The sequence below is a fragment of the Mustela lutreola genome, chromosome 6 (assembly GCF_030435805.1).
Source record: "Mustela lutreola isolate mMusLut2 chromosome 6, mMusLut2.pri, whole genome shotgun sequence".
Classification (NCBI taxonomy): domain Eukaryota; kingdom Metazoa; phylum Chordata; class Mammalia; order Carnivora; family Mustelidae; genus Mustela; species Mustela lutreola.
In genome coordinates this window covers 21,953,033-21,968,880 of record NC_081295.1, presented here as the reverse complement: position 1 = coordinate 21,968,880, position 15,848 = coordinate 21,953,033, and the positions used below count along the sequence as shown (strand labels likewise).

General features: G+C 38.0%; 2 protein-coding genes across 2 annotated transcripts in view; one reads left to right on the top strand and one right to left on the bottom strand.

The window, feature by feature from the left end:
• The window catches only part of CDC40 (cell division cycle 40), a 49,967-nt gene that overhangs the window by 30,279 nt on the left and 3,840 nt on the right, over window positions 1–15,848 (top strand). Inside the window, exons 7-13 of the mRNA XM_059176862.1 lie at window positions 1,339–1,478; window positions 2,080–2,154; window positions 4,404–4,449; window positions 6,636–6,737; window positions 7,741–7,856; window positions 8,084–8,217; window positions 14,783–14,859. Coding sequence (XP_059032845.1) covers window positions 1,339–1,478; window positions 2,080–2,154; window positions 4,404–4,449; window positions 6,636–6,737; window positions 7,741–7,856; window positions 8,084–8,217; window positions 14,783–14,859 — 690 coding nt within the window. The remainder of the gene's footprint in view (window positions 1–1,338; window positions 1,479–2,079; window positions 2,155–4,403; window positions 4,450–6,635; window positions 6,738–7,740; window positions 7,857–8,083; window positions 8,218–14,782; window positions 14,860–15,848) is intronic.
• The window catches only part of METTL24 (methyltransferase like 24), a 120,768-nt gene continuing 109,313 nt past the window's right edge, over window positions 4,394–15,848 (bottom strand). Inside the window, exon 6 of the mRNA XM_059176871.1 lies at window positions 4,394–4,902. Within this exon, the coding sequence (XP_059032854.1) occupies window positions 4,549–4,902 (354 nt within the window). The 3' untranslated portion in view covers window positions 4,394–4,548. The remainder of the gene's footprint in view (window positions 4,903–15,848) is intronic.

Here is a 15,848-nt window from a genome sequence, read left to right as displayed (position 1 = left end):
ATATATTCGGTCTGTTATCTGTTCATATGTATCAACTGCCCTTACTAATCAGCTGCTGTACTTCACTATATTAAGAATAATATATTTGACAATTTGCTTCTCAAAGAAATTACAGCAGAGTCTTCATATTCTAATAAAGGAGAGAAAATAACATGATTAATGATCACCACGGATGATTCTTTGAAGTGCTAGTGAATTTTTTAAAATAGTAAAGAAGAAATCTGAATTGTCCATAATCTGTTCTTTCCTAAGAACAGACTCTTCCCTCAGTCACTTTACCCTTTTGTTTTTAATTTTTTAACTCTTATCTCCAGATATATATATCATTCATAACTAAGTTATACTTTAAAAGAAAAACTTTGTTTTTCATGTGAATAGACTGGAGATTCAGATTCTCAGACTAATTTTGATGTGTGGAAGAAAATGCATATTCAGGAAATGGTACTCCAAAAGGATTTATAAATATTCTAGAATGTTCCTGGTTCATTCATAACCAGTTATATTTGGAAAATTATGTAGTGATTATCAAACTGTAAAGAATAATTTAGTGCCATTGTATTGATTATTCTAAAGTTAGATCACAAATATCAAATATTTAGGTTTGATGAGTCCATATTTGGTTTCTCAAATTCCAGTTTTCTCTCCAAGGACGCAATTTAATACTAGGGTGCTTGCAGCCGTAATCAAATTAACAGCCAACAGCTACTCAGGACTTACTGTGTGGCAGGCAGGTTACTAAATGCTTTATGCACACTATGCAATTTAAGTCCCACTAGTGACTTCACTGCAAACTTTGTGTTCAAAGTGGAAAAGAGAATGGAAAAGGAACCTGGAAGGGCACAAAAGAGCAAGTCCGGGGAAAAGGATGGTTGATATTTTTGTTTTAACTTCTTTTCTATACTGTTTTGCTTCTGGGCCTTTACCAGTGACTCACAAGGCCCAAGCATTTTCTCTTCTTCCCTTGATATAATTATGCTGCAGTGAAATCTTCTTTAAATATCATTAAAATGTGTAACTAAGTAAAAGAACTATACATCTTATTTAAAGGACTGATATTCTCTGGGTATTTAGAAATTCCAAAATACTACTTCTAATTGTAAATAATAGCAGGGATTTCAAACAGCTCAATTTTAGCTGACTCTTAGACTTAACTTCAGAGTGTTGTTACCTAAGCCTTAATAAGGAACAATAGCCCTGTGAGTAAATTGTTATCATTTAAGGATACAGGTGTTATCTGTATCCCTAAGGATACAGATAGGTGTTATCTGTATCCTTAAGGATACAGGTTTATCTGGTTTAGCTTGTATTTGTTCACTGCTTTCCTTTGTCTTGTTTCAGTTAAAGAAATGTATGACTACCAAGGTAGATCCTATCTTCACATACCTCAGGATGTTGGTGTTAATCTTCGGTCGACTGTGCCACCTGAGAAGTGTTACCTTCCCAAAAAGCAAATTCATGTGTGGTCTGGACATACTAAGGTAAGCAGGTTTGTCATAGGGATTGGCCATGACATACCATTCAGAATTCAGTGTTCTGGTAGCCCAAACCTTTCCCTAGAAATTCCTGCCACATTCTGCTTTTTCTAGGGTGCAATGTCAGTGAATAATGGGTTGGTAGTAGCATCAAACATCAGTAATTTTACCTTAGCTCTTGGGATTACCATGCTTAAGAGAAGATTAGATGGTTTCTGGTTTATAAACTATGATCATATTGAGACTAAGGCAGAGGCAGGAGACTTGAAACTTCTGATGTTGATATTCCTTGTCATCTGCACTATTCCAACTGATAATTCCCAGCTTTTAGCAAAGAGCAAAGGAACTGAGTAAAAGAAGGGAGAGAGAGCATTAGCAACTTGATTGACTTAAGAATTCCCTTGGGTGAGAAAGTTGGTATTAAAGGTTAAAGAACATATCTTCAAAAGTTTAGTGTCAAAAAGGCTGTTCTTGGAATACTAACAAAGCTTATTCTGGGGCATGATTTTTGGAATGAAGAAAAAAGTAAATTAGATGGCCTAAAAATATACTGTCCTTTCCTTATGTTTCATTTCAGTTGATTGATTACTGTAATACCTTTTTATAGGGCGTCAGTGCCGTCAGATTATTCCCTCTCTCTGGCCATTTATTGCTGTCTTGTTCCATGGACTGTAAAATTAAGGTGAGTTTTCAGTAACAGAGTAGGAATGCTGCAGAGCTAGTGCTTTGGTGAAGTCTGTTTGGTTAATTATAAAGAAATTTGTGTTTGATAGGCAATTAGAGCCTAATTATTTTCTCTTAGGCTCCGTGAATACAGCCATTTATGAATTCCTTCCAAACATGTGTGGCTCTGTGGTCCAGTTGGCTAGGCTCTTTTGTAAGCCTAGATAACTGATTAGAATGTAATCAATCACTTTGGTTTTAGATACACAAATATTTAACCACTAGTAATGCATTTTTTAAGAGGTTTTGGATATGTAACTGAGTTCATTTTTTCCTCAGAACCATATGAGCTAGAGAGAACACGCATTAGAAATCCCATTTTAGAAAGTAGATAATGTAATTCACACTTTTTCTTATAAATGCAAGTAGATACCAAGTAGCAGAAACGCTCCTAGCTTCTTCTTTCAGTTTCTTTCGTCTCAGGAGGCTCCACCTTAAGTTAGATTTCTGCTATAGAGTATGTAGGGAAAAATTTACTTGCCACAGCATGTCAGCTTGAACATGGGGAAAGCTTTTTTAAAAAATTGTAAATCTGAAAGAATAGTTATCTTTTTGTGTGTCTTCTGTGTCTAGTTTGTTATGATGGTCAAGAAATATCAACTCTGTAATACTCTTGAGGCTTGGAAAGTTGAATCATTAAAATTTTGCTCTTTGTAAACAATTCATGGATATTAACAATATATGAAGGTAGCTTTTCTTGATGAGAGCAATCATTTAGGCATTTGTCTCTACTCAGTAGCTTAAAAATCAAAGGCCAAACTGTTTAGAGTGAAAACCTTTATTCCTTTCTTTTTTTTTTTTTTAAGATTTTATTTATTTATTTGACAGACAGAAATCACAAGTAGGTAGAGAGGCAGAAGAGAGAAGAGAGGAGTAGGGAGCCTGTTGCTGGGCTCCATCCCAGGACCCTGGGATCATGACCTGAGCTGAAGACAGAGGCTTTAGCCCACTGAGCCACCCAGGCACCCCCCCCCCCCCGCCATGTTTCCTTTAACTTTGACTTAATACAAGCTATGTTAGTTGAGATGAAGGTCTTAAAAAAGCCTAGTGTTCAATTTTGTTCACATGTATAAACATTTACTAGGTATCCATTACATGCAAGGGGCTGAGACTGAAAACTTATCAAGGCCCTGTCCCTGCCCTCAGGGTGATCATTTCATTATGATGTAAGTGATAGTTATAGAGTCAGGTGGAAAGCTCTGGTTTCTAAGAGGAAACGTCCTTCAGCAGAAAGGTAACTAAATAAAAAGTGGTGGGGGTGAGGGGAGCGTAGGTAATAGTAGTAGATAGACATGGCCTGAACACTATGAGTTTGTGGCTGCTGAGTCTTCAATCTGAGAGATACAGAATGGTGACAGGCATCAGCGAAGGATCAGGTGCTAGAGGTCCTTGCCTGCTATGCTGTGGGGACTGAGACTTTATCCTACTGGCACGGGTGGCCAGAGTGCTGTTTCTTTTAGAACACTTGTAACATTATTGAGGATTAGATTTGAGGCACGCAAGAATAAAGGTAGTTTTAGGAGTGCCTGGTTAGCTCAGCTGGCTAAGCGTCTGCCTTCAGCTCAGGTCACGGTCACAGGGTCCTAGGATGGAGTCTTGCATGGGATGGAGTCCTTGCTCAGCGAGGAGCCTGCTTCTTCCTCTGCCTGCCACTCCCCCTGCTTGTGCTCTTTCTCCCTGACAAATAAATAAATAAAATCTTTAAAAAAAGAAGAAAGAAGAAAGGGAGTTTTGAAGCTATTGTATGTATTAATTCACTTTAGGTGTGATGAGTATTATTAGCCTATTATACTTTAGATCATCATTTTCATATAGCTTCTATAATATTTTGTTACTTTAGAAAGTTCAAAAAAAATCTTCAGTACCAAAATGTTATAAACATGGTAGTTTTAATAACATTTAGTTCTTCTGGAAGTAGCTCGTATTACATAAATAGAAACTTTTCATCATGGAAAATATGTCAAATATAGAAAAGAATAAGAAGAAAGGGAAGATCACTTGTATCAGCTCCACCTAAGTGCTCTTGATATTTTGCTGTATCTTTGTCAGATCTCAGGAGTGTGTGTGTGTGTGTGTGTGTGTTTAATGTATGATGCCTTTGGTTAAATCCCCAGTACCCGCAGACATGATTGTTGCTCTTGATTGAAACTTGTCATTCTATGGAAGTCTTGTATTCAATTTAATATTTCTGTGTGTTTTTTTCCCCAGCTCTGGGAGGTTTATGGAGACAGACGCTGTCTGCGAACATTTATTGGTAATACTCCTTTCCTTTCTGTCTATAATCTGTTTGGAAAAACTTTTTAAACTCCATCATTGACCATAATGTTACTACACTGCTAATGAAGGGAAGTCTTCAAGGACTCGAACGGAGTCTTGAAGAGGATGTCCTTCCTTCCACATCGACGCATAGACAAAACAAGAGAGCAGAGCAGAAACGAAAGTGGTCTGAGAAAGCATGCTCTTTGGGACAGCCAGGTATAATGCAGAATTGCCAGGGGGGACATGGTGAGAGGTGCCAAGAGGGAACAGCAGTATAACCAGAAGCAGAGCATGACGGACCTTGGGTGCCATCAGTGAGGAGTGGAGAATCTATGCAGATGGCCTTGGAAAGCCTGCCATTAAACTGCTCTTGAGGAAATTGACTCGGTCCAATCTGAAGTTTACAGAGGTCACAGTGGCAGTACAACGATGTTCTGGGAGGGCAAGCCTGCAGGCAGGGAAACAAATGTCAGGGTTATGTCATTGGCCTGGATTAGAGACCATGAGAGCCTGGCCTAAAGCAGCTGATGGAGAGGAAAAGAACCGTGAAGAGTTAAAATCAGCAGGACTTAGTCACTGGATATGAGTAATAAGAGTGAAACAGAAATCTAGGGTGACTCCCAGCTGGTTGACTAAACGGGGTGCCATTGGCCATGAGAGGGGACATAAGACAATGACGACGTGTCACTTGTTAAACCTGAACTGCCTTTGGAGTATGGAGTTGCACATGTCCAGTGAGCAGTTAGCCAGGTGTTAAGCTTCGAAAAGAGGTTAGGAATCAGCAGCTAAAGCACACAAAAGAATAAGACTGAGTGAACTCCTTGAAGGAGAAAACAAGGCCAAAAAGAGAACAGCTTTGTGGCCAACTAGCCTTTTGGATAGAGGATAGTTTACTGTTTTTGTGAGATTTCTTGTGAAGGTCAGTTACGTTTCCAAATTTAACTGTACATTACTGAATTTTTGTGTGATTTGTAGTGGCTCTGTTTTTAGATTTAAGTGGGAGTCCATTCTGCATGCCTTGTTAGAATTTTGGGGCCTTGCTGAACAAATGAATACTGCCCAAGGTGCCAGAGCATTCTACAGGGAGACTCTAAGCAGCAGATGGGAACAAAATGCCTCTTGTATATATAGTGGACTTGGTCTCCATCTTGTACATATGGTGGATTTGGTCTCCATCTTGTACATGTGGTGGACTTGGTCTCCATCTTGTACGTATAGTGAACTTGGTCTCCATCTTGTACGCATAATGGACTTGGTCTCCATAGCGGACAGATGGAGAAACTATCTAACCAGCAGATAGTTTTTCAGTGGAAAACAAAATGACCAGTTTTGGAAGAGGGGACTCTTGCTGTAGAAAAGAATGCCTAATTACTGTCACACGTAGCCCGATTAGAATTCACTGGTGATGGCGGTCCAGGGCTGCTGTGTGTGGCTGACGATTTGTGCAACCCATATTCCGTCAGTCTTGGTCATGAGGGGTGGTAAAAAACAGAAGTTTCTGCTTTGATTTAGCCACATTTTATTCGTCCCTGTAACTTTCAAGAGTGGCTTGGTCTGGCAGACTGGTTTTCAAGCAAAGCACCTTTAAGTTAATTTATTGTCGAGATGGTATCTTAAAACAAGATAGACATTAATGTTAGATTCCAAAAGGTTTAGTCTCTTGAGGTTCTGAAGTCACTTCTCTGAAACCTGGTAACTTGATCACAGAAATCCGCAGGTATTGGAGAAGAACTTTGATTCCATGTACTTTAGGATTGGGTCGCTTAGTTTCACTTAGTGAATAATCTAGAGAACAAACCTCCCAAATGTCACTAGGCCTTCCTCTTTCGTTAGCAATAATTGGTCTGTTATGTTTCCTTAAATTCTTGGCTGCTTAGTCATCAATTATGTATACTGCATATTAAAAGATTTCTCTGACAAAGATCTAAATGTTAGATCTTTTCTCTTGGCTCTTACCTAAATGTTAGGCATCAGAAACACCTAGGGAGCTTTCTGAAGGAGAAATAAAAAACCACTTACGTTCCCAAGCCCACACCTACCATATTCTGCGTCAGTAAGTCAGGATAGGATTCCAGGGATTCAGACTCACAGGGTGGCTTGCAAATGCTATTTCTCTCATGGTGTTTCTGTTTTAAGAGAGAATCTTTCCCCTCACCTCCATTTCTGTTGTCCCTGCCTTAGGCCACAGCAAAGCCGTTAGGGACATCTGCTTTAATACTGCAGGGACGCAGTTCCTCAGCGCAGCTTACGACAGGTACCTTAAGCTCTGGGACACAGAGACAGGTAAGAACTCACTTATACTAATGCCAGTATGCATTTATCTTACAAATTAGCATGTATAAATCATAGAACATCGAGCATTCTTCTGTGGCAAAACGGTGCTTCTATAGCGGCTCATTCGCGTATCATCGACTGTCAGCTAATACCATGAAATGTTCATAGAGTTCAAACACAGCTACATAAGTAGCTCTTTCACTCTGAACCTTTGTTTCCATCAAATGCAACTTATAAAGCGAACATCCTGATAGGCAAGCAAATTTGAAATCTTCCGTAGATGAGTTAATTATCTTCTTGTTCCCCTCCACCACCCAGGACTCTACATTGCACATAGTAGAAGCACAATAAATGTCTGACAAACAGAATTAATTTAATTGCCCCTGTTAATTACAAAGTAAGTCTGTCTACAGACCCACGGGTCAGGTGGTTTAATGTATTCACAGACGTTAATTATTTTAGTACATTGTGGCTACTATAATTTTGCATAATTAGAGGACCATCTTTCATCTTACCAAGTTCTAAGGGTAAAGATAATAGCTAATATTTATCGAACACTTACTGTTTACCAGGCATTGTACTAGGTAGGCACTTGTATCCAGCATCACATCCAATTCTTAAAATAGCCCTATAATTACTATTATTATTACAGATGAAGAAATTGAGGCTTAAAGGGGGAGCTTTTCCAGAGCCACACAGCTCATAAGTGGCTGAACTGATTTAAACCAACGTCTCTCTGATGCCAGAGCCCCTACGCTTACCCCACAGTAGTTCTCAACTCCGGCTCCACATCATAATCACTTTCTCTCTTCTGCAGTCGATGATCCAGATTTATTTTTGAAAAAAATATTTTTAATCATAAGAAATCTGTGAAAAGAGTTTATAGTAAGGAACAAGCAGTCTGCCTTCTCCAAAATGTATTAAGTAAATGATCTCTAGATTTTAATCCCCAGGCTGTCTTTGAAGTGGTCAAATTTCTCTTCCCTACTTTAACTTGAGTCTTTGGTTTTAGGACAGTGTATATCAAGATTTACAAACCGAAAAGTGCCCTATTGTGTCAAATTTAATCCCGATGAAGATAAGCAAAATCTTTTTGTAGCTGGTATGTCTGATAAAAAGATTGTGCAGGTAAATCTTTTTTACAATATTTTTTATTAAGATTCCTATAGTTTATGTTGTATTAAGGGGATGGAATAAGGAGTGTTCACTTGTTTAGTGCTTGCTGCTAATGGTCTATTTTTAGTAGAAAACAGTCATTATGTTAGAGATCTTTTTCTTCACTTTCCATAGTTCTGATCTTTATTTTCACATCTGCTCGACTTCTGTCTTTACCTTTTCTCTTGTTTGATCTACAGTGGGACATTCGAAGTGGGGAAATTGTCCAGGAGTATGACCGGCACTTGGGGGCCGTCAACACCATTGTTTTTGTTGACGAGAACAGGAGATTTGTGAGCACATCCGATGATAAGAGCCTAAGAGTTTGGGAATGGTGAGTTTTTGTCAGTAGAATATCTGATTTATATAATTATATCAAGCAATTTAAAAATCTGTAGCCAAAGAAAAGCCTGCTAATAGGCAACCATGTGAATATTTCCACAACTATGATATCTGGCTTGCCAACCAAACTATTTTAAACATTTAAGTACCCAGAATATGGAAATAAAACTTTAGACATGCTATATTTCATAGTCTTCAAGCAGGTTATATATTTTGAGCCATTTTTCTTGCATTGGTGAAAAGTTTATATTGTGTTGCCTTTCGTTGTTTATTAGGTACTTTGTCTTTGCAAAATGACTGATGAGATGTAGGACCCACAAATGTATAGACCCTGTTATTCACCATTGGAATTAAACATTAAACCCTGACCTCAGAGTCAACCCCAAAAAAGAAAGAATACTTAAAAATCTCTTAAGTTTTTAAATGTCTACATTATGATTATTCAGTACCGAAAATGGCCCCAGGCCATCACCCATTGTGTCCTGCCATTCGTAACACATAATGGTAAAAATCAAATGTTTTATTTGTAGAATATGTTGGTTAGTTTTGCTTTCCTTGAGAGAGAAAGGAAAACTTTCCTAAAGAAATACTAAAACTGGTTTCACTAAGTATCATAGATAGTGTTTTTTCATTTATTTATGAAGAAATATGTAAGAGTCTTTTTGTTCAAAGGAATGTTTGGATGGCGCCCAGCTCGTTTTTATAGTCCGTTACGAAACACAGCTCAGCCGTGGTTACAGCCTTGCAGGGCCTAAAAAGTGTGACTTCCCACCCCGGAAGATGCTCTGCTCTAAGAAGTAGGAAGCCAGGAGTTTGCTTCTGAAACTGAGTCTCTCTGGGAAACTAAGCAGGTCCCTAACCCTCGTCAGGAAAATTTGGGTAATTGAAGGTTTCGTGTGATTGAACCGCAGTTTGTCCCCTGCTCACCACCAGTAAACCTCCTCAGACTGCCCCCACTCGTGGACAGCCAGCTGTGTACTCTATCCACAGTTTTTTTTTTTTTTTTTTTTTTTTTTTTTTTTTAAAGATTTTATTTATTTATTTGACAGAGAGATCACAGTAGGAGAGAGGAAGGGAAGAGATCACAGAGAGAGAGGAAGGGAAGCAGGCCCCCCGCTGAGCAGAGAGCCCGATGCGGGACTCGATCCCAGGACCCCGAGATCACGACCTGGGCCGAAGGCAGCGGCTTAACCCACTGAGCCACCCAGGCGCCCTCTATCCACAGTTTTAATGTCATCCTTAAAGTCCAAGATTTGAAACTTTCTCATAACTAAGATCTTTTTTACTTCAGAAATGATGTTACATGCCAAGAATCCCATACGGACCTCAAGTTTTATATGAGCCGCCTTACATTACTTGCACCATAGTCTGAAGCATAAACATATCCGTGTACTTGTTTTGTTTATAGACAGTTTGATTATACTTAAACTTTCAGATGTTTCTATCTTCAGATGATATTTCAGCTCCATTTTAAAACGTGGACTGGTTTAAACAAAATTGGTAAATATTTAAATGAAGCAGCAGTTACAGGGCTCTAAGAACACCTGCGTGTGCTTTCGAAATTAGAACATTGGTCAGCGAAATATGACCAGCAAAAAAAAAAGTACAGATCTTTCACCTTGGTTAAATTTATTCCCAAGTATTTTCTTGTTTTTTTGAGGCTATTACAAATGGGATTGTTTTCTTAATTTCTCTTTCCAAGAGTTCATTGTTAGTGTCTAGAAATGCAACTGATTTTTTAATACTGAGTTTGTATTCTGCAACTTCACTGAATCATTTATTGGCTCTAACAGTGTGTGTGTGTGTGTGTGTGCGCGCGCGTGTAAAATCATTAGGGTTTTCTATATATAATACTATGTCATTCGCAAACAGAGACAGTTTTACTTCTTTGTTATTTGGATGCCTTTTTCTTCTGGCCTGATTGCTCTGGCTAGGACACTCAGTACTACATTGACTAAAAATGGTTAGAGCAGACATCCTTCCTGATCCAGAGTAAAAGCTTTCAGCCGTTCACATTTAAGTATGATGTTAGCTGTGGGCTTGTCACATGTGGCTACGTTCCCCCTGTACCCAGTTTATTGAGACTTTTTATCATGAAAAGATATTGAATGTTGTCCATTTTTTGAGATTATTGTATGATGTTTTTTATCATTCCCATCTGTATTTCATTGATTTGTATATATTGAACCATCCTTGCATCCCAGGGATAAATCCCACTTGATCTTGGTATGTGATTCCTCTAATGTACTGTGGAATTCAGTTTCCTAAAATTATACTGAGTACTTTTTTTTTTAAGATTTTATTTATTTGACAGATCACAGGTAGGCAGAGAGAGAAGGGGAAGCAGGCTCCCCGCTGAACGGAGAGCCCGATGCGGGTATCAATCCCAAGAGCCCAAGATCATGACCTGAGCTGAAGGCAGAGGCCTAACCCACTGAGCCACCCAGGCGCCCCTGTACTGAGTATTTTTGCACCTATATTCATTAGGGATGTTGGCCTATAGTTTTCTTGTAGTGTCTTTGTCTGGCTTTGGCATCAGGGTAATACTGGCCTTGTAAAATGAGTTTGGAAGTATTCCCTCCTCTTCTGTTTTTTTGGGGGGAAGAGTTTGAGAAGGATTACTGTTAATTCTTCTTTAAATGTTTATTGTACTTCACCAGTGAAGCCATCTGGTCCTGGGCATTTTTTGTGGTTTTTGATTACTGTTTCAATCTCCTTAGTTATCATTGGTCTGTTCAGATTTTCTATATCTTTATGAGTCTGTCTTGGTAAGTTGCATGTTTCTAGGAATTTATTCATTTCTTCTAGGTTTTCTAATTTGTTGGTATATAATTGTTCATAGTAGTTTCTTGTGACCATTAGTGCTTCACTGTTATCAGTCATAATGTCTCTTTCATTTCTGTTTTTGAGTTTTTCTCTTTTTTTCTTAGTTTAGCTAAATGTTTATTTTCTTTTTTTCAGAAAACCAGCTCTTAGTTTCATTGATCTTTTCTATTATCTCTAGTCCCTATTTCATGTGTTTTCTCCCTGACATTTGTATTTTTTTTCTTTCTGCTAACTTGGGTCTTAGATTGTTCTTCTTTTCCTGGCTCTTGGAAGTGTAAAGTTAAGTTGTTTATTTGAAATTCTTCTTCTTTAATGTAAGTATTTATCAGTATAAACTTCCACTGGCTTTTGCTGCACCCGTAAGTTTTGGTATGTTGTGTTTCTGTTTCATTTGTGTCAAGATAGGTTTTGATTTCCCTTTTGTTTTCATCTTTGACCCATGTTTTGTTTAGTAGTGTGTTGTTAATCTCCACATACTTGTACATTTTCCAGTTGTCTTGTAATTGATGTCCAGTTTTCTACCTTTGTGGTCAGAAAAGATGCTTGATATGATTTCAATCTTAACTATATTAAAGATAGTCTTGTGGCATCATATATGATCTATCCTGGAGAATATTTCATACGCACTTGAGAAGAATGTCTATTCTTCTCTGTTTGGTGGAATATTCTATATACATCAGTTAGGACCACCTGGTTTAATGTGTCATTTAAGTGCAATGTTTCCTTATTGATTTTCTGTCTGGATGCCCTGTCTGTTGTTGACAATGGAATATGGATGTCCCCTGGTATTATTGTATTGCTGGCTATCTATTTCTCCGTTCAGATCTGTTAACATTTGCTTTATGTGTTTAGGTGGTCTGATGTTGGGTGTATAAATACGTGTATTTGTTATATCTTCTTCATGAATTGATGGCCTTCTTTGTCTCTTATTGTAGTTTTTGGCTTAAAGTCTATTTTGTTTGATACAAGCATAGCAACTACCCTGGCTTTTAGTTTCCATTTTCATGGGATATGGTTTTTATCCTTTCACTATCAGTCCTTCAAACTGAAGTGAGTCTCTTATACACAGTATATAGTTGGGTCTTTTTATTTTCCATTCACCTAACTTGAGTCTTTTGTAAATTTAGTCCATTTACATTTGAGGTAATTACTGAGAGGTCTGGACTTCTACTAGTGCCATTTTGTTCATTGTTTTCTGCTTGTTTGTAGTTCCTTTGTTCCTTTCTTTCTTCCTCTCTTCCTTTGTGATTTGATGATTTTTCTATAGTAGTATGCTTTGATTTTCTTCTGTTTCTCTTTTGTGTATCAGTAGGTTTTTGCTTCATGCATACCATGAGGCTTACATAAAATATGCAGGTCTTGCATTCTTAATCATATGGCTGGTTAGTTAGATGATGAAGGGTCTGGTGGGGAGAGAAGGTAACTTGCATCCAGTTTAGTGAGTCAGAAGGAAACGTGAGCATCAGTCTTGCTACAGAGCCAAATAGGAAGCAAAATCACCTCGGGATCCCTAGAGCTGACCACATACATCCGTCCGTGAAGGTGATTCCTAGTGTTACTGGCAGCTTGCAGAAAGGGAGGCCCTGACCACCTCAAAGTGAAAATTGACCCCAACAGTAGGAAAATTCTTATTACTAGGACCCTCAGATGGATGATGTTTGCCAAACTTTCACACCCTATGCCTGCTAAGAGTAGCACAATGATACAAGAAAACAAACTAAGGGAAACCTGGTTTTCATAAACAATGCTATATTATTAAGATTATTAGACGATTTTAAAGGAGAATAAGAGATTATCATTAGATATTGAACAGTCTGGTATGCTAATTGGCTGGATTCATGAGATATCATAGACATGTTTTTTCCCAAAGGTATTTATTATATTAAAATATTTTTAGAAGAAATTTTGACAGATGTTGATCCTACTGTTTATCTTGTATCTTTAAAGTTTCATAGATTTTTTTTTAAAGATCTTATTTATTTATTTGACAGAGAGATCACAAGTAGGCAGAGAGGCAGGCAGAGAGAGGGTGGGGGAAGCAGGCTCCTCACTGAGCTTGAAGCGGGCCTCGATCCCAGGACCCCGAAATCATGATCTGAGCCGAACCCAGAGGCTTTAACCCATTGATCCACCCCGGTGCCCTAAAATTTCACAGATTTTTATTAAGGTTTTTTTTCAAAGTGTTCATTTCCAGATTGAAGATTATATGTAAGATATAAATTACTAGCTTATCATACTGAATTAGTTTCTAATGAGAAAATAGTGTTGTGTTTATTAAATGTAACTATGCCCAGCAGACATTTTCACTAGCAGTTAACAATGTTCACAGTGTTCAGACCCATTTCTTGTTCTAGACCTCACTGTATTGAGTCCTTGAAATAAGGGATCTGTGTATAGTCTTTTGTTTGTTTGTTTACTTTTAGGAAAACATTGATTGATCTGAACGTAGACTCTGGTTAATTTAGAAATGCTCTTCTGTTTTAATCTATGTTATTGATTATTATTGGAAAATAATTTTATATGAGGAAAAAACAGTTGAACCTTTTTCATACTGAGGTTCTTTTCAGTACATGTGGGTTATTTTGAATGTCACTTCTCTTTGGTATTTTAGAGAGGAATAAAGGGTTGGAAATTTGATAAATGATACTGTTCCCCAGGTTACACCTAAAAATACTTTGTTCTAACCAACAGCCTCATAGAAGTTTTTTCTAATCATTTGCTTCTTCTGGATGGGTAGATAGATGGATAGAAAATATCCTTATGTAAAGGCAAATTATTATTATAATTATTGTTATTCTAACTAATCAAAGCTTTGGAACTTGAACCATAGTTAGAAAGTGATAGTGCTGCTTGATATTCTGTTATTGAGCAGATTTCCACATGTTACTCTGTGAAAAAACATTTCTGGTCACTCACGAAAAGCAACAAGACCAAGATCCTTCAGAATTACTAAAGAGATTTTTTTTTTTTTTTAAATCATGGAGAATATTAAAAACAAAAAGGCATTTGGAACTTTTCACGGTTCTAGGTGACTAGTTTTGGATTTTTGTTGTCTTTGTTTTATTCTTTGTGTCACTCATATAAGAATTTCTTTAATGCACTTTTCTCCTGCACCATATACATGTAGAATAATAGAAGATGCCCCAGTGCCTGGGTACCAGGTACCCAGGGAAGGAAATCTCCCTTACCCATTCAGAAATCTCATTACTTCCAGATGGGCTCTGCCTGCCTGCAGATCCCTGTACAGCTTTGCCCACTATCCCCTTGCACTGCCAAAGCCTCTTTAACCCTCTCACCTGCTTGCGGAGTTAACAAGTTAAGGCTGACTGGCAGGTAAACTAAGAACACCTCCCTCCCTGTAGGCTTGCCTCAGACATCTTGCTGCTGCCTACCACGGTACATTCTTGGATGAGTTCATTGTCAGAGAACTTCAATCACAGACATTTTTTTTTTTTAACATAAAGACCAAAGTTTAAGTCAAATAGAGTTGGAAAACTAAGTCACTAACACTGTTATAATTATCATGGAAAGGCACTTGTGAAGTACAAGACTAGTAATAGGCAACAGGAGGCCATTTTGTGATTTTTTTTTTTCCTTCCTCACAGGAAGTCTCATGAAAGGTTAATTAAATATATAATCTCAAGAATATCTCTTTAGTTTAAGAGAGAACTCTTCCAAAGGTACTTTTTTAGAAATTACTTAATTCTGAGAAGCTGTTTTTTAAATTTTAGGGACATCCCTGTGGATTTCAAGTATATAGCAGAGCCCAGTATGCACTCGATGCCTGCGGTGACTTTGTCTCCAAACGGTGAGTGAGTAGGAAGAATGTGGTTTTAAAAGAGCCTCTAAGACAAAGTGTGATTTCTGTATTCAAAAGAACTTTGGCCGTTTCCTCCTAGGGGAAGTCTGTCACAGGGCCATACTTGTATAAGGAAACCTTTTCGATATTAAAAATAGTCACTGGTTTTCATCTGTGAGTCACCTCACCCATTCTCTTGTTTTTAAAAATAATAATAAAGAGAAGGAGGAGGAGGAGGAGAAACAGTGAACTGCAGCTAACGCTGACGGAACATTCCATCTGAGACTCAGGGTTTTTTTTGTTGTTGTTGTTGTTGTTGTTTTTAAATAATTCTCCTTCCAGCAGAATCATGTTCAATCATTTAGTGATTTTATTGTGAGCTCTTTTTCTTTCAGAGGATAGACAATTTTGATCTTGTTCCCCATAATAAGAATACTTTAGCAATTTACTGTAAAAGATGTTCTCAGGCACAATAAAAAAGATAAATCCAGCTACGACTGTTTTCTGTTCAATAGAGCATCGCCTTCTAAGTACGAAGTAATTTATACTGCAGATATCCTGACCGTGTACTGACTCAGCCCTGTCCATGAGGGTGTTGGAGGAGACGGTCTGATGTCTGGGCAGCACTGTCCCCGAGGCCCCTGTTAACTCCCATAGCTCCTGTGAGTGTAGAGCAAGGAAGAGGCGGCAAGAAATCCTTTGCTCTTCCATCCAGGCGTCTGCCACCGGCAGATCAGTGATCATTTTTGTCAAGCACCCTATGATTTTTATGAGAAGAGCCACCTAACTGGGTCTGATTTTGATAACCACCACGTTGTATACCATCACATTTGTCTCTCTCTACACCTTATGTAGTAATTTTTACACTCCCTGTTACAAATATTGTGCCCATCTTGAACAAGATCATCTTCCCTCTCAGACTGAATATTGTTAAGAGCATTCCCTTCCTTAATAAGTGTGCAAGTATGTCGGATGCAAGAAGATAACTGCAGTTTGGG